We start from the raw sequence: 24638 nt of genomic DNA, 5'->3' as shown, positions 1-24638 counted from the left end.
TGACCCAGGGATGTTACCCCGTGGTTTCCCTCCTATCAAAGATTGGGGGTCCCGAAGGCTTTGCCCCAATCCCGTCATCCGGTGAGCTGCCCTGCGAAGGGAAGCTGCACAGGAGGTTCTCCCACGGAGTGGGTTTTCAGATTTTTTTTGCGTTTTTGCGTTTTGCGGAATGAAGGGTTTTACGGTGGCCGGAGTGCAAATCCTGCCACCAACCTCCTAATGAAAGTAACCCAACTGCAGGAGGACGTCCGCAGACACAGTTGGGCACTAGATATGGATGGCCGTTGGCTCACAAGGAGCTCCTCCACCCTTTGACAGGTTTTGTTTTTAATTCTGCTGGGTGTCCATATCCAAACACCCTCCGTTTGGTGGTACAACCAGTCCTCTCCGCTCGAACTGCAGTGCTCCGAGGGATGGGCTTGGATGAACGCAATGCGCGAATTCCCCTGTAAGCAGAATTGGATGAACCGAGTTTCTCTTTCTTTGCCCTGCGGTGAGCTCAAATCAGTGAGAACAGCCCAAATGGCTCCCACGTCCTGATTGAAACCGGGACCCTCCACACTCGCTCCCCTCCTGCTCTTCGCACAGCCGTGGCACCGGTGTTTCCCTGTGGAGCAGTGACGTCACTCGTGGCGTGTATCTAATGCGTCTCCAGCGACAACTATCGGATGTGAGAACCTGAAGTTGAAGGTGTGCAAGGGCGGAAGGCAAATAAATAATGAAGAGAGCGAAAGGACGGAAACGGAACTTACAGGAAAGAATGAATGACGAAGGAAATAATTAACCTGATGTACATGCCGTCAGCATCGTGTCATGGAGTCAGTGTGCTTCTTTGGTTAAATTTAATATTCCTGGCTGCAAACCTCGAGACTGGTGCTCGGGCAGAGGGGCAGAGAGAATGTTCTCGCGTGGCAGGTGACACTTGTTGCTGGCATGTCGTGCAGCAAGCGCCGTGATGGGACTCGATCTGTGCCCTGCTGCCTCGTCAAGTTAGGGGGTTCAATTCAGTTTATTCATGAGCCTTGTATGGTCACAAATAAATGATTGGTAGTCTGTTGTCCTTATGAGCCCCCATAGAGCACAACCACCACAACAAGGGCGAAATCTAGATTGACGTCTCTACTTTCGTCTTCGTGACCAAAAGCTTTAATCTCAGTCTGCAAAGGCTCGAGTACCATACGGATGCCTCCTATCTTGGAGGTGATGTGTTGGTGTAATTTATGTGCATGGCATCATCACCGTGTTGTCGAGTCGGTGTGCTTCTTTGGTTGAATCTATGCAGTACATATCACCATGTCCATGTGTAAATATTAAATTCACACCCAAGAAGAAAAAATTCCAACTTGGCTTTGTCTGAGATCGAGTCGCTCGCTTATGAGTCAGCGACTTCAGCCATGGTGACTTTTACACGACAAGCATCACTTTTTTATTATTATGAAGAAGCCTGTCCTTAATGGATATAAGGAAGAGGAAGCATAATTTGGAACACCGCTGTAAAACAAACACAAACTCACTTTATGGATTATATATATATATATATATATATATATATATATATATATATATATATATATATATATATATATATATATATATATATATATATATTATGGATTATATCTTCTTCTTCTTCTTCTTCTTTCGGCTGCTCCCGTTAGGGGTCGCCACAGCGGATCATCCGTATGATCCGCATAGTGATTTGGCACATGTTTTACGCCGGATGCCCTTCCTGACGCAATCCTGGTCGCCTCTTACGACACAGGGATATGGTACACCTATTTTAACCGGGGTATACACCGGCCCAGTATACTGGTACTCATTTCGCCGACCTCGGAAGGATGACAGGCTGAGTCAACCCCCTGGTGTATTAATTCAGTGGCCCAACGGGGCTTGAACTCAGGACCTCTTGGATCCCAAGCCGCTGCCCTAACCACTGCGCCAACACCAGGCTCATATTATGGATTATATATATATATATATATCTCTAATTCCAGCAGTCTGTGTGTCTGTGTGTCTGTGTGTCTGTGTGTCTGTGTGTCTGTGTGTCTGTGTGTCTGTGTGTCTGTCTTCTGTGACTGTTGTTTCTCACCAACCTCTGGTCCGATCTAATTGAAACTTGCCAGGTATATTGCTGGGGACCTGAGTGTTCCTTTTCAAGGTTTGATATTAATCGGACAAGTGATTCCCAAGTTATGGCCATTTATTTACTAAACCAATGACATTACATGTTGCTGCGTGGGCGTGGCCGATGGGGAAGAGATCCTCAGCCGCGTTGCCTGTTACAGGTTACAACGTATGGACTTCCGGATAGTGATGACTTACTGTATTTTAATAATTTATCGATTTCTTATGCGCATTTATAGATAAACACAATGCCCCAATCCAGTCATCGTTTATGAGAGCGAAGGAACGGCCTGTGTGGTTGTTTGAAAGTTTTTTTGTTTTTTGTTGGTTTGCACGTACGACCACGCACGTACGACTACGCACGTATGGCCACGCACGTACGGGCATGTGAGAGCGAATGAACGGCCTGTGTGGTTGTTTGAAAGTTTTTTTTATTTTTTTTTTATTTTTTTTCGTTTGCACGTACGGCCACGTACGTACAGGCATGCGAGAGTGAAGGAACGGCCTGTGTGGTTGTTTCTGGCATGCGGTTTGAAAGTTTTTTTTTTGTACGTACGGGCACGTACTAGTATATATAAAACTAAAAGGGCACATGGTAGAGCGCATACCTTCGCAATGTAATGCCTGATCCACGAATACTTCTTGGGCTGAATACATTTTTGAGATATCATGCTACACAGTATACTCTTTCGTTTTTGGCCCGATCTCTCAATGGTGAAGAATCCACATCCACATCCACTCTCAACTTTAAGAATTAACCAATTCTCATATCCAGATCTGGATTCAGATCTTCACCAAAATCGAATCAGTTCGTCCTTGCGACACCCCCAACGTGTCCACCGAGTTTCATCCGAATCCATCCTCAACTTTTTGAGATATAATGCAATATAATTTTAGCCCTACCTCTCCATGGTGAAGAATCAATTAAAAAGTAAATAATCATTGTATCCAGGTCTAGATTTGGATCTTCACCAGAATCGAATCAGTTCTTCCTCGTGTGCACCAAGTGCACCTGTGCACCAAGTTTCGTGTGAATCCATCCATAACCTTTTGAGATATCGTGCTCTATATCGATTTTGGCCCTATCTCTCAATGGTGAAAAATCACTTAAATTCTCAGATCTGGATCTGGATTCAGATGTTCACCAAAATTTAGTGTTGCTGTCGTTGGCCGGTCACCAACACACACAAAAAAAAATTCAAAGCGATTGCTTGAAAACTGTGGCCAAAAATCGTCTGACAAACAGACAGAAAGGGGTGAAAACAGAACCTCCACCTTCGGTGGTGGAGGTAACTAGAGGGGGAGCACTCGGGAGAGTGCAAAACCTCCGCCGCCAATACTGCTGGGTCACTCAAGTGAACCTTATATCTTATTCATTAAATATGTCAACAGTGCTGACAGTTATAGATCTTTTCTCCAACATTTTTTTTTGGGGGGGGGGGGGTTGGAAATCACTTAAAACATGTAAAAATGCAACAAAAAAAATCGAAATTTTGTTGAAAAAAAAGTTGCAAAATTTTTTTTTTCTCTAACAAATTTTTTCTGGGGGGGGGGGGTTGGAAATCACTTAAAACATGTAGAAATGCAAAAAAAATTCTCTTTTTTTTTGGGGGGGGGGGTTGGAAATCACTTAAAACATGTAAAAATGCAAAAAAAAAAAAAATTCTCAAACAATTTTTTTGGGGGCGGGGTGGAAATCACTTAAAATATGTAGAAATGCAAAAAAAACAACATTTTTTTTCTCTAACAATTTTTGGGGGGGTTGGAAATCACTGAAAACATGTGGAAATGCAAAAAAAAAAATTCTCTTTTTTTGGGGGGTGGGGGTAACAATTATTTTTTTTGGGGGGGTTGGAAATCACTTAAAACATGTAGAAATGCAAAAAAAACTAATTTCTTTAACAATTTTGTTTGGGGGGTAACAATTTTTTGGGGGGGGGTGGAAATCACTTAAAACATGTAGAAATGCAAAAGAAAATTCTTTTTGGGGGGGGAGTGGGGTTGGAAATGACTTAAAACATGTAGAAATGCAAAAAAACTTTTTCTTGGGGGGTAACAATTTTTTTTGGGGGGGGGGGGGTTGGAAATCACTTAAAACATGTAAAAATGCAAAAAATAAATAAATTTTCTCAAACAATTTTTTTTGGGGCGGGCTTGGCAATCACTTCAAATATGTAGAAATGCAAAAAAAAAAATTTTTTCTCTGACAATTTTTTTTGCGGGGTGGGTTGGAATTCACTTTAAACATGTAAAAATGCAAAAAAAATTCTCTTTTTTTTTTTGGGGTGGGGGTAACAATTTTTTTTTTGGGGGGGGGTTGGAAATCACTTAAAACGTGTAGAAATGCAAAAAAAAAACAAATTTCTTTAACAATTTTTTTGGGGGGGTAACAATTTTTTTTGGGGGGGGGGGTGGAAATCACTTAAAACATGTAGAAATGTAAAAAAAAAATTCTTTTTTTGGGGGGGGAGGGGGGGTGGGGTTGGAAATCACTTAAAACATGTAGAAATGCAAAAAAAAAAAAAAAAATTTCTCTAACAATTTCTTTTTTTGGGGGGAGGACCAAGTCCAAAATTTAATGGCATTACCCTTGGACCATACCTAACCCCCCCACCAAGTTTCGTCGAAATCCGTCGAGGAGTTTTTCCGTAATACTGTTCACAAACAAACAAACAAACAAACAAACAAACAGAAAGGGGTGAAAACAGTAACCTCCATCCATCTTCGAAGATGGCGGAGGTTAATGATAAAGAAGAAAAAAAAAAATGTATATATATATATATATATATATATATATATATAATTTGCAGAACAATCAAAATGTCACAGGAGGGTTTGATATGGCACCAGATCTTTAACACGCAATGTTATTTATCAACGGATCATAAACTAACGAATGCAATCATCCCTCGTGCTTTCTATAAATCTGTTTCTTTTTTTCCCGTCCCTAAACCCGATCTATCCCCCATCTTACTTTATCTTTATATACCCCTTTTGATGTCGAACCAATTACCCCTAACTAGAGGGAAGACGTGTGTGTGTGTGTGTGTGTGTGTGTGTGTGTGTGTGTGTGTGTGTGTGTGTGTGTGTGTGTGTGTGTGTGTGTGTGTGTGTGTGTGTGTGTGTGTGTGTTTACTGCGGCGCTATCGTAAATACACATGCCAAATCCTGCTTCCTCTTCATCCCGTCCATATGGACGGGCTCTTCGCCAATCCCCTTTGGTTGTGCTTTCTGATGATTATGTTGGTTGTGTTTTACAGGGACTGTGTTGTTTGTGTGTTGGTTGTGCTTTATAGGGATTTTTTTTTCTTGTGTGTGCAGCACCACCAAGGTTGATGCGACATGTGTACTAACGTTTGTTCTCTTTGCCTAGATAACAAAACTGGTACGCGCTGAAGACACGGACACGCAGACGAGGAGGAGGATATTCGATGCAATTGGATTCACCTTTCTGAACCGCCTTTTGTCAACGGCTTGTGTTCATGAAGGTTGTTCTCAGGAGATGTACCGCGGATTGGCACTGACACTGCTCGCATGTTTTTGCACAGATCCCGATCTCTCTCTCCACCCACAAGTCACAAACAAGATTCCCGTGTTTTGTGACATCCTTTGTTCAGACTCTGCCCTTGCTGATGAAACCGATGCGACCGATCGAACCTCCATGATGAATGATGCGTGCCAGTGCTTAAAAGCACTTTGTGACTCGGCTGAAGGACAGAGACACTTGGTGTTGAAAGGTGCAATTCCACGACTGTGCACAGCCATTGTGAACAGGAGGATGGAAATGCGTGAATGCGAGGACATCCTCCGCCGTTTGTTGGACGATATGCCAGAAAAGTGTTGGAAAGGGAATGAAGACTGTTTGCTGAGCACGTTAGAGTCGTTAAGCTCGTGGTTCTGCGAATGTGAAGATGCCGGCAAGTTTAAAGTTTGTGAAGTGCTGGTTAGTTTCTTGCCGCCACGAGAAGTGTTTGAAAAGCAAAAAAATACGTGCAGTTTCTCCAGAAACATTTACTCCGGACTCTCTGCCGTTCTGCACTGCAGATTGGGAGACTCTCACAGGGAGTCGGCAATGAAACTGACATCTCGAATGCTCGTTCTCTATGATGTAGCATGGATTGTGGAAACAAACAAGCGGCTCAAGATGAAGTTTCTGGCTCTGATAGTTAACCTCGCTTGCATTGATGTCCGCATGTACCTTGAGGACAGGGATATGCAAGCTGTCCTGGACAAACGCGATGCTCTTTTGGCCTCGTACAGCATCCTGGAAGTTGCCGTCGCACTTCTTGCTGCCATGGAGTTTGAAACGGTCCATAGTTGGTGCGTCCAAGTGCTCCAAATAATGCAAGAAGCCTTTTTGGCAATCATTCATTTTCTTAAGCAGGTACTTTCAAACGAGGCATTACGATTTGATGCTTCGCCTATTTATTTAACTGGTGATTCTTGAAATGCTTTCTATGATCATCGAGGGTTGAAGGCGGTTTGTTTTTAATTTAATACCTGTGGTTTTGTGCAGCATACCGAGTAAAAAGTACCGTAGAACATAGCATTGCTCCTTCAGTACTTGACCAGTTTGGTCCTCCTGGCTTTTACCATTTCCATTTTAGTGGAGAGATTGTCAAGATTTCTCGAAGTTGTGGAAAAACACTTGTAAACGCACCTGTGTAATGTGGGTCTGGAGGTTTGTAAAGTGGGTTGATAGACGCATGATGTGGGGCACGTGGCTCAACCTGCAATGAGAAAAAAGTTTCTGCAATAATATTATCATTCCTACAGTGATTTTATTGTTCCTTCTGCAATTGTATCACTCTTATTGTAATTTTATTGTTTCTACCATTATTTTATTGTTTAGACCATCTCTAACGTGATTCTATTATTTCTCCCATAATTTTATCATTTTTCTATTGCAGTAAAAGAAAATTTTCTGTAATTTTTTTCCATACATTTTTTTTCACATAATTTCATTTTTTTTCTCTCTAATTTTATCTTCTTTTTTTTTCCCATAATTGTGCATAATGTTTTTGTAATTTTATCTTTATCGTAATTGTGTATCTCCACACCACAGCTTGTTTTTAATTTTTGCAACAATGCCGGTCAATCTGTCAGTGATTACGCTCTGCAGTATTTACTGTTGCGGCCGGGTGTCGGGTGAGAAGACCACTGGGGAGTGGGGGGGGGGGGAGCTATCTCTGGTTCTCACCAGACTCCCCAGAATGGCAGGCCGTCGCACACGGATAACTCCGTGACGCGGCAGGTCGCGAACTGACCGTGAACTCCAATAACTCAACCACATGACTTTGGGTCCTCTGTCTAATTTTGGTTACCTAAAAATAATCACATGACCTAATTACCAGGGAACACGCCCTCGGTACACCTTCTCCGAACCGGATCTCCTTACTGGATCAGATGCAGCCGAGCGACACTGCCAAGGAACGTACCGGCTTAAAGAACGGATCGTTGGGAATAAAGTCCCGGCTTGGCTAGGATACGGACCATGCTGGATCAATGAAAGAAAAGACAAAAACGAGCTGGGAACATTTCTACATAAGCAATTTTTACAGGCAGGCGAGGAAAACACACACACCACACACACCACACACACCACACACACCACACACACCACACACACCACACACACCACACACACCACACACACCACACACACCACACACACCACACACACACACACACACACACACACACACACACACACACACACACACACACACACACACACACACACTAACACACCTAAAACCCGATGAAGAGGAGTTAATCTCAAGAAAGGAGAGGAGATGAGGCTAACGGTCTCGTAATACCTTGCACGGTTGACCGACCGTGCTACTCAGTACGTTTTGGGAGATGCTCCGCCGAGCGATCCCAGTTCGAGGGTTGGTGTGTTGTTTCCTGCTTGATTACGATGTCGACACAGCACGTGCACCGATCCAGAGAAAGGGCATGGCCGTCTGGCATGAGGAAGGCTGGTGGGCAGAGGCAGGTGGGTGGAGCCAGTAGCGAGAAGCAGGCGGTTGGGCGGTGGAAGGGTAGAGTCAGCATGCGAAGTCAAAGATCGAGAGGCAAGCTGATGGAGGAGGCAGATCCAGACGGCGAATGCCGGGATTCCAGAGATAGGGAGGTGAAGATCGAGAGAGAGTTGGCGGAGTGGCAGACGAGAAGACGGAGCAGCAGACGAATGCAGAGATCCATCCCAGGCCAGACAGAGAGGAAGAGCAGGCGCACTTCTGGCTTCGCGACCTGTCCTTTATTGACCCTGCGGTGCAGGGCGGGGCACTTCCCCGAAGCGATGTCATCACCCAAGTCGGGCGCTCTGGTTGGGCCTGGCCACCGCATGGCCTGGCCGCCATTGCCGGAAACGGCCTCATTTTACATCCGGCGAGAGATCGCGGAGCTGTGAAATTGTCTTGCTCCGAACCCCATAATATAAATCGCCTTGCAACGAACTCCTGGGCCATGCGACCGTCTGAGGGGCGCGTCAGCCCCGCATACCGCCCGGGCACCCCCAGCAACCCGCGGTTAGCGCTGGTCAATGCGCTTGTTCTGTGGTACGCCATGCAGCCCGAGTAATCCAGGCCGAAGCGAAGGTGTGGAAGAATGTCTGCTGTCCGCAGGAGACATTGGTGCCTGCGGTGGCATGCGAAAATCGATGGTAAGATACCGTTGTGAACCAGCGCACAGACCCAAAAAAAGAGGCGTGCTATTCGTGCCCCGTACAGTGTGATGGTAATATGCCATTGTCATCAGCACGCAGACCCGAATGAAGAGGTGCACTATTTGTGCTCCGTACTGTGTGATGGATTGAAGGAAAGGATTGGATATAAATCAGGGTTGATTTGAGGATAGATATAATTACGAGATGGAGATTTGGATGAAAGGGCATGCCACGTGCATCCTGTACGATCCTGCGGTGGAGGTTGAGGGTTTTTTTTTTTTCATCGTTTAGTTGGTTATTCTTTTTGCCTCCGCGAGAACATTCATACCCTGGAGGATGTTGCTGTGGTTTTCAGAAGCGGCCGTCTGTGTGCGGTGCCTGCTTGGATTTATTTCAGGAATAAGAGGAAAAGAGTTGCCATGAAGATGATAGAGATATTGTTACGGGGCTGGGTATCGGTGGCGAGCACGACCGCGAGAGGGAGCAGTAGAGTCGGCTCCACCGAACACACCGGAATTGAGGTCGTGCCTTTTGGGTAAGTCCGAAGGGCACGGGTCCCTTACTGGACCATGAATTGCCAATAATTCGACCGCGTGGGATGAGGTCAATTGCCAAACTTCAATATACCTAATTACCCACGCGGACAAAGCTACCGGGGAATTCACAACCTTGACGGACCTCGAGCGGAATGAGCCGTTACCGAGCCCGAACCACGTGTAACCCGAGCGGAGATTACCAAGGCCTGTCGGACCAAATGAACAATTTACGGCCTCGCTATTTCTCAACACACACCGTGCCAAGCCAATGAAGGAAACACAGAAACGAGCTGGAACATTCAACAAAAGGGATATTTATTTATTATGGGGCAGGGGAGCACGCAAGAAGGCAGAGTTTACCGAATACTGAAGGAATAGCAATTTATGTACAAGCACTTATGCAGTTTTACTTAATAGACTGGCGCCACACACACACACACACACACACACGTACACCCAAAAAGAAATGGACCCGTCAGGTCTTTATTGGAGGCCTCCAGCTCGAGGAAAGGCGAGCTTGAGGTCGGAGCCTATTCTCGGACCTCTCCGCCTCGTGCGGTCTTCGATGATCCGGTGTGGCAGGACTCGAACCCGCCATGCAATGCCACTCCAAGCCCAGGCAGGCGATCCTCGCGGGACAGGCTCGCAGGCACACAGGCCACAAGAGAAGACGCTCTGTTGGCGGGACCCCAGGAAGGCGACGACTGGCTTCAGAAGACCACCAGACGTCTGAAGACCGAAGACCAGAAGACAATTCCTCCGACAACAACCCTCTCATGTCTCTACAACCACTCTCAACTCTCTAGCGTTTGGCCCACGCACGCTTCTCTTCTATCACACTCGGACTCCCTCATTGGGCCGAGAGAACGCTCTATGCCCATATTTGGAGCCAAGCCAGAACGAAACGCTTGTGCCCATATTTGGGGCTAAGCCAGAGCACAACGCTTGTGCCCATATTTGGGGCTAAGGCCTAAGTCACATTTGCTCTACGGCAAGGATACGGTGGCCGTACGCCCTCTGAATTGACAAACGTGCGGCGGCCGCAGAGTTTCTGCGGTGGCCTCAGGGTGGCCCTACGCCATTTGGCTATATTTTACAGGTCGTAAGGTCGCCGTGGAATTGTAACGTGGAGTTATAACTTTTTTTTTCATTTCTACGTTCGCCGTAGCAATTCGACAAGCCGAAAAAAAAAAAAAAAAATTAAAACAATTAAAAAAATTAACCCATTCGTTACCATCTGTCTGGCCGCACGTTCGCCTTAGAGTCCCCCTGCGGTCGCCTTGCAGGCACCTTGCGTCTGCCTTGAAAATTCTATGGCCGCCACAGGAACGCCCAAAGGTCACCGTGCGACATCAAATCAAAGACCGTACGGCAACCCCACGTTTTCGGTCTCCACAATTTATAAATACACTGTGCAGCTCCCCGAAAAATAAAAACATATGTGACTGCTACATTGTGTGACCGTGGAAATACTGCGGCGGCCGTATAATTGCTAATGGCTGTAGATTTTGGAGACCCCACGGCCGCCATGGCAAATGTGACCTAATCCTAAGCCAGAGCGAAACGCTTGTGCCCATATTTGGGGCTAAGCCAGAGCGAAACGCTTGTGCCCATATTTGGGGCTAAGCCAGAGCACAATGCTTGTGCCCATATTTGGGGCTAAGCCAGAGCACAATGCTTGTGCCCATATTTGGGGCTAAGCCATAGCGCAATGCTTGTACCCATATTTGGGGCGAAGCCAGCACACCAACGTCCAGAGAAACCCCACCGAGCACACTGGACTCCGTCCACGTACGTGCTGACACGCATGCATGCAATGGTGCCGGTGGATGATGGTGGAAGGAAGCGAGGGCAGGTGTCGTCGTTGTGGTTGTTGGTAATTTAAATCCTAGCTATCAAAATAACTCACAGCGCACATACAATTAATCACCCATTAAACATAGGACGGGACCCTAACTAGAAACACATACTTACCGATGTAGCTGATCTATAGGACCTGGCTGTTGTGTGCAGTAAGCTTCCAAATCCGCAACAATATAATCAGACCTAACTATGAGATGCACACAACGCACTTCATCCCATTTGGAGGGAAGGAAAGAGGTAGGAGGGGTTGGGGGGGGGAGAGAGTGAAGAGATGGAGGGGAGCGAGGAGGGGTGGGGTGAGAGGAAGGGAAGGCAGATGTGCGGTGAAGCGTTAATTATGATTCATACTATTTCTTCAAAATGATTTTGCATAAAATAACAGTGGAGATAGAAACAAAATAATGTCTGAAATCCGTTTTCTACTGGCCATACTATAAACATGGCCCAGAGACAAACACCACCCGCACACGTCTGGAGACAAAACCCGCCAGACGCATCCTGAGCCAACCTGTCCGGACACAAACACTGCTCAGACAGATCTGAAGACAAACTCCCGTCTGGACATAAATACCGCCCTGATGCGTCCGGAGACGGACACCGCCCCGACGCGTGTCGGGAGATTGCTTTCCCTTTTTTGAAGAAAGGCAATCCATATACGGGAGAAATATTTTGAGAATTTGTGTTGCCAAAAATTCATTCGCCAATTCTCTGGATATTAGCTTTGCTTGCTCACACTGTTGGGTAACCTTCAGTGTAATGCGCCATTTGTGTTCTTTAAGCCAATCTACAAAAATACGTGAATATTTTCAGGAGGGAGAACGACAAATGGCTGAACCATTTGTTTTTGCTTCTGTACGAGTCCTTGCCGCGTGGATGGCCGAGGAAAGTTGCGTCCTGCAGCCGGATGTTCTTAAGATTGCACCTTTTCTCGTGTGCTACAGCCGCCGCCTCCACAATGGGGGATCTGAGGCAGATCGTCTCACATCCAAGATGGCGGGTCTGACTTTTTCTCCGTCAGAGCTTGCGCCATCAATGGATGTACTCAGGTGGGTTATTCTAACAATGAATTGGACTTCGTATTTACACGTGTTGTGGCTTCTTGTGCCTCGTATGTTTTTAGAAATGATTACCTGAGTACTGAGCACTACGTATATTATAGTTTAGTCAAGACATGTCGTTAGTAGATGTTTTTGCAGGAACATCATGTGTGTCTTATGAAAAATTAAATTACTTTACTGTCTGAACTTCCCACGCGAGTACAAGGCCCGTGCATAGAACTCGGGTGTGAATCCCATGTACAGTACTCTTGATTTGTCCATTGTCTGCTCATGTCTCATGCATAATGTGCACTGATGTCTCGTGATCTTTTTGTCTTGCACGTACAAGCTCATTATGAGCCTCTGAAACGACGGATGTCGATCCTTTTGCTTTTCTTTCCTGCAGGCTTCTGTTGCCTGGATTTTGTCACCTGTCTGCAGAAGAGGATTCTCGGAAGGTTCTGATTCAGAACGATATGCACGTTCTCCTAAAGGACTACCTCGAGAAGCACTTGGAAACGTCAAGTTCTGTGCTGCTTGATAATGTCGAAAAGAGAGACCAATGGGAAGTGTCCTTGGGATGCTTGTGTGGTATCTTCCTCAACTTGGTTGTTAGTGACGTTGACTTAGTAAGGTGGGTTGACTGCATTAAAACTGCAACAGCGTTACTTTGACTCCACACTTTTAGGTTGCCAGCTTCAGGGGACATTGTATAAAACACTAAGTGGGACATGCTTGTAGAATGCAAACGGCATCCGACCTGCAGATATAATAAATATTTATAGCCTTTATATATTTGATGAAGTGGATTGTGCTAGCATTCTGAAAGCAGTTAAGTAAATCAAGAATAAGTGAGCAGAATGAGCTCTTTCACACTTTGCAAGCCTGGTGTTGGCGTTGTGGTTAGGGTGGTGGGCTTGGGCTGCTGAATTAACACCAGGTGGAGTTGACTCAGCCTGTCGTCCTTCCGAGGTCGGCGAAATGAGCACCAGTGAACTGGTAATAGGAGCCATCACCGGCGGTGGTCGCCTATACTCGGAAGCAGTGGCGATGCACCGTTGTTCATAGCCAGTTGAAAGCATGAAATCATGCCACTACAACAAGTGGAAGTATTAAATAAATAAATAAAAACACTTTGCAGCTATAGTAATTACCTCCACCACCGATGGTTTACAGAAGTTATGGTATTCACTCCTGTTTTGTCTTGTTGTGAGCAGGAGATCTCAAAAAGTTATCGATGGATTCGGACAAAATTTGGTGGACAGGTTGTGGGTATGATGAGGACAAATTGATTCGATTTTGGTGATGATCTGGATACGAGAATTTTTTTTAAACTGATTCTTCATAATTGAGAGATGGGGCCAAAAATGATGTATAACATTATATTTCAAAAAAAGTTGTGGACGGATTCGGACGAAGCTTGGTGGATGAGTTGGGTCGGTGATTATAAGCCGATTCGATTTTGGTTCAGGGCCAGATCCGGATCTGGCCCATCAGTGGGATACAGAACGTAAACTGTTCAGCCTGGAGGAGAAGCTCTCCTGGGTGCCGTTCTCGTTTTCAGATATTTTCATTTATGGACATTTTCTTGGGTTTTATTTCCTGGAGTCTTGACTGAGTTGCATTTTTGCATCAAATTTTTCAACTTTTTGACCCACCACGAAAGTACGACACTTTTAAAGCAGTGAGTTAGTGGTCAGAAAGAGCTATATGTATTGGATGTAATGAAGGCCACATTGGTGAGGTAAAACCAAGTACTTAACCGCTGTAACAACGTGCTCATGGTCTCTGTAACGAAAGGCTCCTCGTTCTTGCTGCGTTGCAGAAAAGATGGCACATTTGAACACTTGCTTGAGGTCCTTATCAAACATTCGCCAACATTCATCCGCTGTGGTCATTTTCTGGTCCTCAGAGCAAACCTCACGGCTTTGGGCTTCATGTTGAGTCGAGTGCTTGCAGGAAGTCCACGTGAGTATCATGTTTTTTTGTTTGTTTGTCTCACCCCAAAGGGGATGCGAGACTATTGCAACGCCTGTGCGTGTGTGCGTGTGTGCGTGTGTGCGTGTACGCGTCTATATATTTTTGCTTTAAAAATATTTTTTCTCTGCAACCGCTTGTCCGATCCATACAAAACTTTAAACGTAGGAGGGGCTCCCCATGGAGAATATTTTATTGATAACTCTGATGTCATCGGTGACGTGGTCTGGCAGCCCGACTAGATTAAAGGAAAAACGGGTGTGTTTGAGAAAGGAACTGATGCAGAGTATCAGTAGTAATTTTACTTTAATGCAGTAAGTGGAATAAGATTTCACTGTTTCAGAACCATTTTATTTACTTTTTTTTGTACCATGCACCTCATATGGTCTTTGAGATAATGTAAGCCGAATATCACGTTACTCGAGCGCAGAACAAAGTCGAAGATGGCGCGACACGAAACCACAAACTCGGAAATAATATATAAGATGATCGACGAGCAATGGGGAATAGAAGTAGTCGGAAAATGAGAGTTGTTGGACATACCCCCTCCCAATTTCATATGCCAGTGAATGGGGAAAAGGAAAAGACTATTTGACCATCCTCTCAAAATTTCACCTCCATTCCTCCCCATCTCAACATCTTATCAGCTTGGCATTGAAAACCTTACTGATCATCCACCCTCTCCCCCCCCCCCACTCCTCACTCCCAATTTCTCCCCATATTGATATCTTAACATTTTAACATCTTATCACCTTGACATATTTTACCATCTTTACATAAGTTAATAAATTATAAACACCAATGGTCTCTCTGGTCATTTAAATCAAAAAGAGAGCTGATAATTTTTTTTTTTGTATACCTTGTCGAGGCTCGTATGAGAGCTAACACACAACGCACAGCAACAGGGGCATGAGACAAGAGGGGTGGGAGAGGGAAGGAGAAAACAGTGTGGAACAGAGACAATAGATCTGTGGAAGGGAGAGGGATGGGGCGGGGAACACGGGGTATACAAGATGGACATTACAGGGACTTTCAGGAAGGAATGCAGGGAATTTTAGGGAGTTGGGTTTGGGGTGGATTAACGGGGGTAGTAAAGATCGAGGATTTGGATAGGGGATGATAAGAGGTGGTGGTGAACAGCAGTTTTGAAGGCCTGGAGGGAAGAGTGGAATTGAAGAGAGTGTAGGAGTTTATTCCAAAGGTGGAAAAAAAGAGGAATGAAAGAGTGAAGGTGAGCAGTGATTTGTGATTTTGGTAGTTTTACCAGAAGGGCGTTGTTGGCGGACATTGAGCACCCTGCGGAAATATGGTGGGGACAAATCGCAGACAGAGCAGGGGGGCGAGACGGTGGAAGACAGAAAGACCACCGACCTGCCTGTGGTGAGACAGTGAGAGGCCCAAAGACTCGGCCTCATCATGGGAGATACCAATGATCCTAAATGCCTTGGTTTCGACAGCGTGAAGCCGAGAAAGGTGAGAGGCAGGAGCACCAGTCCAGAGGAGGGAGCAGTACTCCATCAGGTTGCGGACGAAAGCTTTGCATGTGGTCAGGAGCTCAGGTGGGTCGAGGAAAGGTTTTGCATGACGGAGGATGCCCAGTCGGTGAGTGGCTTTGGAGGCCAGGTTCGAAATGTGGTTTCCCAGGAAAGATCATGGCAGATCGTGAGACTCAGAAGCTTGAATGAAAGGACTTCTTCCAGAGGATTGTTGAGAAAGTAGATGGGGGTGGGGGGGGGGTTCTAAATGGTCCTTTTGGAGAGACATAGTGAGATTGTGAGATTTGTCCGGGTTGAAAGACATGTTCCACGTGTTGGAACAGTTTGTGATTTTTATCCAGATCTGCAGTGAGCGAAGAAGCTGTGGCTTGCCGGTCTGAGGGATGACAGATAGTACGACAGAGGGTGGAGTCATCAGCAAAGACATAACGAGGATTTTCCAGGGAGTCGGAGAGATCATTGATGAAAAACAGAAAAAGAACATGCCCTAGAACGCTACCTTGAGGAACTCCAGCCTGGGAACTACATTTAGGGCCACATGTTGGCTGCGACTGGAGAGGAAGTCTGCGAGCCATGAGTGGAGATGGCCTTGGATATCATAGGAAGAGAGTTTGGTGAGCAGCGCAGGTTGCCCGACCGTGTCAAAAGCACGTGATATGTCTCGGGATATGGCTCTGATTTCATGTCTGGCATCGAGTACCTCCATCCATTGTTGGGAGAGCAGAAGGAGCTTATCCAGGGTAGAGTGACCTGGTCTGAATCCAAATTGATTATCGGTAATCAAGCCATTGGAGAAGAGGAAGGATTTAATGTGTGAAGCGATGATGGATTCCATAACCTTGCTGATGATTGGGAGAAGGCTGATTGGTTTGTTGTTGCAGGGATCTGTTTTTGCACTTTTTTATGCAGGGCAGTAATGTTTGCTGATTTTCAAGCAGATGGCAGATGACCTTGAACAAATGAGAAGGTGAATAGAACAGAGAGAGGGTGAGCAAGCGCAGAGGAGCAGGTTTTGAGGCCACGTGGGCTGATGCCGTCTGGACCGATTGCAGAATCTGAGTCGAGGTTTGACAACAAACTCTTCACTTGTCAAAAGAAAAGGACACAGAGTTCAAGGACAGCTGGGTGCGATTGGGTAAGGTGGGTACAGAAAGCAAAATTCATTTGTATTTCAATTTGTTCCCTTATTTGTTTTATCTACTTTTGTTTTGGTTATTTCTTAAAAAAGGTTTGTTTAATATTTTTCACATTCATTATGTTTTACATTTAAAGATCAACGTTGTGATTTTCTCCACTCCTTGGTCTGGTTATTACTTGGTTCATTCATCTCTCCACCAGTAAAAAAGGAAATTCATCTATACACCACCAGCAACCCGGCCAGGAAAAGAGGAAATGCAATGAAAGAGCCATGAAGAAGTATATTTACCAAAAGGGAAGACAATGTACAAGTTGCAGACTTAGATTAACCTATGCCTTACCTACCGGATAACAAAACAAGGTACCCATCAGACCAAACACACAGGGAGACAAATTGGGAAGGGCACGGTGGCCTCAACCTACCGGTATGAATGTCACCCTCACTCTCTCCAGCTTGGTACCGCTCTCCGGAATGGCCCCGACACTGATTTCCACAACCGAGGGTCCACGAACTCCGTCGGGAGTACAAGCCAAAGCTTCTGGGACCAGAGCAGAAACGAGTGTGACGACCAGGGCAGAGAACGAGAAAGAACGGGAGAACAAACGAACTAGGTACGAAGCGCAGCTTTATAGTTCCTGGGGCAGGTGGGGTCAATGGGCCACATGTCAGATCTTCGAAGGCGGCCTGGAATCAGCTATTGAGCCACATCAGATTTTATGAGATGGCCCCATGCCAGCCGTTGGTGGGTTCCCCCGTGGCCCCGCCCATTTGGTGCCCGACCGGATATTTACTCATTTCGTCCTTCCGGCTGTTGCTCGGAGCGGAGCTCCGCACTTAACATTGGCATTCGCCCCTCCTACCGCCATAACGAACCCCAAACATCCAACAATGTCCATGGCACAAAGCCAAGGAATGGGGAAATCATTGCAGGGAGGCCGGTTCATGTCCTGGTTTGTTTACCGGTCATTTTGGGTGGTGGGGAATGAACAGTAATGAGGGAAACTAAATACAGTACAGGGATAGACTGCAATAACTTGCATTACAGGGTAGACGTCCATACAGACAAACAGACAAACAAGGACTTTGTGGGGCTTTAAACAATAAATGGGAATGTGAGAATTTGGCACGCATTCCAGAATGCTGTGCTATTCGCACATGTTGAACACCATGGCTGTAAAACATGTACGCCCTACGCGATGACTGCAGTCACGGCACCCGTCAACACGCGCTGATGTCTCTATTATCCCAGCGGGTTGAGAAGGGGTGCTAAATACCCAACCCAACACATTTAACTACATAATATCCCCTATAGGGAAGGCGCTATTCTTAACATTCATTATGGAAATAACTATTCTAAATAGTCTACGTGCTGTTTGCGTTTCAATCTCGGCATGCAGTTTATAAAACCGCAACAGTATTCATTTCTCTATACTACTCTATCTTGAAAATTTAACAGTTATATAATTAATGATGAAAATGTATTATCTCTGATTATATTCTCTTAATCCCTTTCAATTTTTTTATCACAGTTAGAAGCACCACCCTTTGAAGAATAATATTTATAAGCATAAGCCTTTGCTCTCAATCCGACAAATTCACTCCTGACTGCTCCACCCAGCTCTTTAGATGTTCCAATTACCTTTTTATTTTTCAGCTACTTTCAAATTTTTTGCTCGCCTGTTCGAAGAACAGAGAGCTATAGCGATACCCCCGGCGTGAGCGTCAGCATCAGCGTGAAAATGTCAAAGTTTTTGGTGCAAGTTATTTCCTTTCTAATGTTTTTATCTACCACACTTTTTTTACTGATTACAATATACAAATACATATATTGCTTTAAAATTATTTGGATCAGACTTCACTGCAATGCTTTATAAAAAATATTATTAGACTCGTCTTTTAAAAACGATGAATGTATAAACAGGCAAGCATGGGGTGGCTTTGACACCAACTCTGGTTATAATTGCTTGTGTCATTAATGTGTTTGGTTTTATTTTCCAATATAAACTGTCTGTGTCCACATGGAGATCAACTCTTTAATCATATTACTTCTTTAATTTGTTAAAGAAAATAGTCATACATTTGCAACTTTGACAAGTCAAGTGTTGAATTTCCTATGTTAAAGGGTTTATCCATCACATAGTCTGTTTCCAAGATGTAGTCAGTCTTGTGTTTTGTCTATTTCTGACATTTTCAATTGTGTTACCAAATACAGCATTATTTGTTCGCTTATATAAGTCTTTGTTAAAGTCAGTCTTCACAACTGTTCACATCTTGTTATTGAAATCAATGTATGTTTTTCAATCAATGACTTTGAAATTCTATTAATTTTCTTTATCCTGAAACCAGCCAATATGTATTGTCTCAAGTTTCTTTGATGTAGCAAGCAATTGTCTTTGTTAATTAATTTTTAATTTTTCTATTATTTTCTGAGAATTAGTAGAATCAAGAAATCTAATATTAATTTTGTGCTTTGATAATTTTTTAATTCGTTAAAATTGGGAACAGCTCCGTTAATTTTATGAATTCAAATTCAAACGAATGAATTAATTCGTTAAAATTGATTTGGTGAAGGAATGTATTTCTGGTCTGTGTTAGTAATAGCATATATGTACTTGGATGTCTTAGAGAGTTCATGTATGAAGAAATGTGTCGTAGTAAGCATTACAGTCAACCCCCGCTTCATCGCGGTTCACCTATCGCGCCCCCGGTTCATCGCGGGTTTTCCCTTGGAACGTAACTAATTTTTTCTGCGGATTCCCCCGGTACATCGCGGTAATAATATATAAAATATAAATTATTTAAGCAAAAAATTATAACGCGTGGCGCTCGAAAGTATGTTCATAATAAAACAAAAAAATTTTTTTTGTATGTTTGTCGACACAACGCACGAGACAAAGACAGAGAGCACGCTATTCATTTCTCCTTGGCGCTGATTGGCTGCTGCCCACGAGGTGCACTCTCGCTGTCTTGAGTGTTTCGCTTGTGAACGACACATTTTCTACCTTTTTTTTCTCCAAGCCCTACGATGCCGCCCAAAGGAAAAACGTTTGCCGCGGTTGGGCGCCATTACAGTTTGAATGAATCGACCATACGCTACATCAAGAAGGACGAAGCCAACATCAGCGCTTTACATTCGCAACGCGCTGCAGCACCTCGTGGAGGCCATGGATTCTGACGACAATTTTTCTCTGAGGGCATATTGGCGTGATTTCACGATAGCAACGTGTCTCCAAATAATTCAGAAGGCTCCACAAGAAATGAAAAAAGAAACCTTAAACGCCTTTTGGAAGAAGCTGTGGCCAGAATGCGTCCACGAATACAAGGCCTTTTCTCCAGACGAAATTCACCATTCGGCAATCGATAAGGCGGTCAAGCTGGCGAAGATTCTAGGAGGAGGATTCAACGACATGGCGCACGACGAAGTGAATAACCTCATCAAAACCAACTCTGACCCATTAATGGACGAGGATTTGGCTGAGCTTACGAAGTCTGCATGCGAGGAGGAGGAGGAGGAGGAGGAACAATCTGATCCATCGCAGGAGCACGACGACGAAGGCCTCTCACTTGAACGCTTAGCAACAATGGCGAAAACTCTCCTCACCACCATGAAGAAACAACGCCAGCAACTGCCCATCACAATGTTTTTGCAACGTTACTGAGTTTACAGTAAGCATTTTTATGCTTCAAATGTTTTCTTTATGTGTTTAATTGAGATTAAAATGTGTTTAAAACGTGTTTTGTGGAGGCGTCCATTCATCGCGGATTTTCACTTACCGCGGGAGGGTTTGGAACGTAACCCCCGCGAGAAACGGGGGATTACTGTATTGTGAAGAAAGACTGTAATGAAAGAAGGAAGTTTGTCATTGAGATTACAACTTTGATGAGCAGGTCCTCTGTATTTACCCGTAATATGACAATGGTCTCAAACCTGGACATCGGTGATTTCATTTTGACAAATATGACAAATGTTCGTTCGTAAACTCTTCTCTCTCATCTCGAGATACCTTAAGGGTTTCTTCGTGTTATGTATTACTTACGTTAATCAAATACTGTCTACTTCCAAGCACTTTACAAACTTTTGAGGGGCATCTTGTCCTCTGTAAAGTTCTAATTCAGTATATTGGTCTCCAACTGATGATTTGATATAACAAAACCCACAAGGAGCATGCTTTTGATAAGGTTTAGTGTATGATTTTTTTGGGGGGGCGGGGGGGGGGAGGTTGGAGAAACTGTGGCTATCTTTTCGAGGTTTGGTTCCAAAGTCGGCATACATCACAAACCGATGTTTGATGGCTTTATTTCGGTCTTTGAATTTTGTAGTTGAACCTGATTTTGGTATTTCTCTAACTGTTACTGGATGATTTTGACAATGTCTCGGATGTTGTTTTAACCTTTTTCTGTGTGAAAGAAGTTGAGACACCGCTTACAAGGATGTTTCTCTCCATTCCTCCGAAATATTTGAGATGATACTAATCTTGAAATATTTTCAACGTAAGTGTAACATGAATTTTCTTCGTTGTCTTTAAAGTAAAGTAGGTCAATGTGTGTTTTCTCAATTTTGCATTTCTTTGAAACCCTTAACACGTGAACTTTGTTTTAATCTGTTATTCCATATACGCTAATCGACTTCTTATTCATTTATTCAAATTAAATTGGAATATCCTTCAATGGCATAACGTAAGTCAATCTTTCCACTTTTGAGGTATTTTCTGACTTCTCATAATTTGAAACTCTTTCTGGTTTATGATGTGGGGGAAACATTTGAGTGAGATCAGACATTTATCTTTGGTTTGGATATTAACGACCACCGTTTTAAGTTTTATTTCTCTTGGCAAATCGATATATGAAGAAGCATGACCGGGATTTGACTTCATGATGTGTATCTCTAAAAAAAAAAAAACCTGAGGGGATGTTATCACTTCAGGATATTTTGTTGTCATATAAACGTCCTCCTCTTTGGTTTCTTAATCTTGTGTTTTTGTAATTTCAAATTTACAACCGAGATAATATTTTAAGCTACCTCATTAATTTAGACTATTCAGAACTTCATTGTTCTTGTGTTTGTAAGTGTTTGTTGAAATATTTATAGTCCTTGTTAAAAACATCGCAATAAGTTGTATTCACCATATTTATAGGATTAAAAAAGATGATTTTTTTGAGGAAGTGTTTACTAGTACTAGCAGAGTACTTGCCCTATGGGCGATCTGGTTCCAAGCATGCAGCAACACGTTCTTCTGATGCATACCTTGATTTTGGGCGGTGTGTATGCAACTGACAGCTCTGTATAGGCAAAACAAAAACCAAGAAGGGCACTCAGTAGAGCGCATCCCTCCGCCACGTAATGCCTGATCCACGAGAACATATCGGGCCCAATACATTTTTGAAATATCGTGCTATACAGTACTATATCGTTTTTGGCCCGATCTCTCAATGGTGAAGAATCGCTTTTAAAATTAAATAATTCGCGTATCCAGATTCCTTCAGATCTTCATCAAAATCGAATCAATTGTCACACACCCAACCTGTCCACAAAATTTCCTCCGGAGCCATAACTTTTTGAGATATCCTGCACACAGACAAACAGACAAGCCGGTAGGCGGACATGGGTAGTCGATAAAGTCGAATTTAGTCGTTTTTCAGCCGTTAGAACCGTTGCTATGGACGCTTTTATTGGCTCGTTTCTCACACATAACTCGGATATACCATGAACCTTCCATACCAGTTTCATGTATATCTGACTCATAGTATAGTCTCTGAGATATAATGAACTTCGTTTTTTATTGTTTTCGACCAGGGTTCATTCAAAGTCTATCTTCTCCGACAGTTTTCATAGGATCCGGCTGGAAATTTTTGACAATATGGCTGAATGTACTGCCCACAGTCGCTCGTGGCCCGATTTTTGATTTTCGAAAAAAAAAAAAATTTGAAAATTTTTGAACGTCCGTTGCTCAGCAACGGATGGGTCCATAGCAACGGTTCTCATTTGCACACAACTAGGTCATGGTATGAACCTACCAACCAAGTTTCATCGAAACATAAAACTGTTCAGCCTGGCGGAAGTGTCCACTCCACCGAGTACCGTTCTGGTTTCCTTTGTTTTAGCTCGTCTTTTCATATGAAACTTATTAAATTGACATCAGTTTAATCGGATTTCTGTGATATGTTCAGATTATGCTCCTGTTACGGACTGCAAATTTCTTTGGAATACAGTATTTTTTGAAATGGCACTGACCTTTGGAAAAGGGAACGCCTCTAATTTGGCTTTGTTTTTTTTGATATGAACCTCATTACAAGATAGAGTATGGAATTTTACAAAAAGTTTACATTACAAAAAATAACCAATGGAGTAATGTCGGGAAGGTTAGTAAAAAGACGTGTTCAAATACTATCATAACTTCATTTCTTACAGTGCTTTCAGACCCGAGGTCCCGAGACTTCTTCAGCGCGTGCATCCATCACCTGTCCGAGGCTTACCAGTTTGAAGATGCTCATAAGGATGGGACAACGCTCACCATCTCTACAAAGTACCAGCCCGTGTGGTCAGAAATCTCAGACCTGTGGCTCCTGGCAGTGCAAGCGCTGTCCGAGTGCTTTGGCAAATTGCCTGGGCTCGCCCTGCTCGTGCTGGAGTGCGGATGGCTGGAGCACGTATGCAGTCTACTTACCGCTGGATGCCCAGCAGTGATAAATGCTGAGGTCGTGCAGGTTCTGCAGTCACTTCTTGTGGAGGCAGAGCACCACAGTGATGAATGTAGGGAATACATGAACCACAATGATACAGTGCTGAGGTGCATGTCACGAGTACCGTAACCACAGTACTCTTCATTGCCATTGCCAGGTGTGGGGTATATTGTACCATGAAGGTTGGTGGTTGTACATTTTCCAATAACCTGTAAGTGTAAAACTAACGTGAACAGAAATTGCAACATTTGTGAAGATAAAACATGTTGCAGAGAAGCAGATTTAGTGTATTGTTACTCGTTCTGTTTTTATTTCGTATAAAAAAATAGAAAAAAAAACTCATGAAGGTGACCTTTTCCTAACAACGCAAGACTCGTATTTGCCAAATTTTAACACCTGTCTCAAGCCTCTGCCTTTCTCTATCAACCAGTTTGTCCCAATCACAAGACTCAGACTCAGCCAGCATTGCATGGCAATTTAATCCATTCTGTGTGGTGAAGGTATCTACACTTCGCTGGTTTTGGGGTGTGTATTTTCTTTTATATACTATATATGAAGTTGAGTCTCGAGGAAGAGCGAAAGCAGAAAGAACCAGAACATGGAGGAGTAATAGAGGAAGGAGGAATAGGAAGAGGAGGAATCATTACTATAATTCATGGACCAGTGTTTGTGGGTTTGTTGTGCTGCTACTCCCACAGTTATGGGGAAATTACATCCAGACTTGCTCCAGAGGATCAGCATAACCCCAATTAATGTATCAGGATGTTTTTATCTTTGCCGGTGCTCTTGGGGGGGGGGGGGGGGATTGAGAAGGTGGTGGGCGCAATTTCTCGATGTAAATGTGTATCGTGTAGCGCCACCTTCAGGTGTGGGAGGGTATTACAAGTCTTCACCATTGACAATGCAGTATTCCTTTCTCCACGTTTTACAGTTCAGTGAGGTGTTTTGATTTGTAAGCAGTAGGTATGTTTTTGCTTCTTGCACGTAACCCGGGTTTTATTTTCATGCACGTGCACGTAACCCAATGATTTTGAAAACCTTGGTTTCCATGGCGTGAATCTGAGCAAGGTGTGAGGCAGGGGTGCCAGCCCTGAGGGGAGAGCAGTACTCCGAGCT

General features: G+C 44.1%; 2 protein-coding genes across 5 annotated transcripts in view; both read left to right on the top strand.

Moving 5' to 3' along the window:
- LOC147035473 (uncharacterized) overlaps window positions 1-24638 on the top strand; it is a 270907-nt gene that overhangs the window by 55723 nt on the left and 190546 nt on the right. The gene's annotated exons all lie outside the window — the stretch shown is intronic.
- Window positions 5262-23803, top strand: NCDN (neurochondrin). Of its 3 annotated transcripts, XR_015062601.1 has the most exons (6): window positions 5264-6508; window positions 12004-12239; window positions 12637-12864; window positions 14056-14198; window positions 16642-16843; window positions 23251-23376. XR_015062601.1 is itself a non-coding variant. In XM_085899106.1 (5 exons), the coding sequence occupies exons 1-5, from the start codon at window positions 5627-5629 to the stop codon at window positions 19916-19918; spliced, it is 1548 nt and encodes a 515-aa protein (XP_085755232.1). In that variant the 5' UTR covers window positions 5262-5626; the 3' UTR covers window positions 19919-21035. The 3 variants fall into 3 exon arrangements, 2 of the variants coding, with proteins under 2 accessions (XP_085755232.1, XP_085755223.1); XM_085899106.1 differs by lacking the exons at window positions 16642-16843; window positions 23251-23376 and adding an exon at window positions 19860-21035 and having other exon boundaries at window positions 5262-6508; XM_085899097.1 differs by lacking the exon at window positions 16642-16843 and having other exon boundaries at window positions 5270-6508; window positions 23251-23803.

Source organism: Eptatretus burgeri, chromosome 1, assembly GCF_056783735.1.
Source record: "Eptatretus burgeri isolate ZD-2024b chromosome 1, Ebu_testis_v1, whole genome shotgun sequence".
In the NCBI taxonomy this organism is placed as follows: Eukaryota; Metazoa; Chordata; class Myxini; order Myxiniformes; family Myxinidae; genus Eptatretus; species Eptatretus burgeri.
The sequence above is the reverse complement of the archived record's forward strand: the minus strand, read 5'-3'. Positions and strand labels throughout refer to the sequence as shown.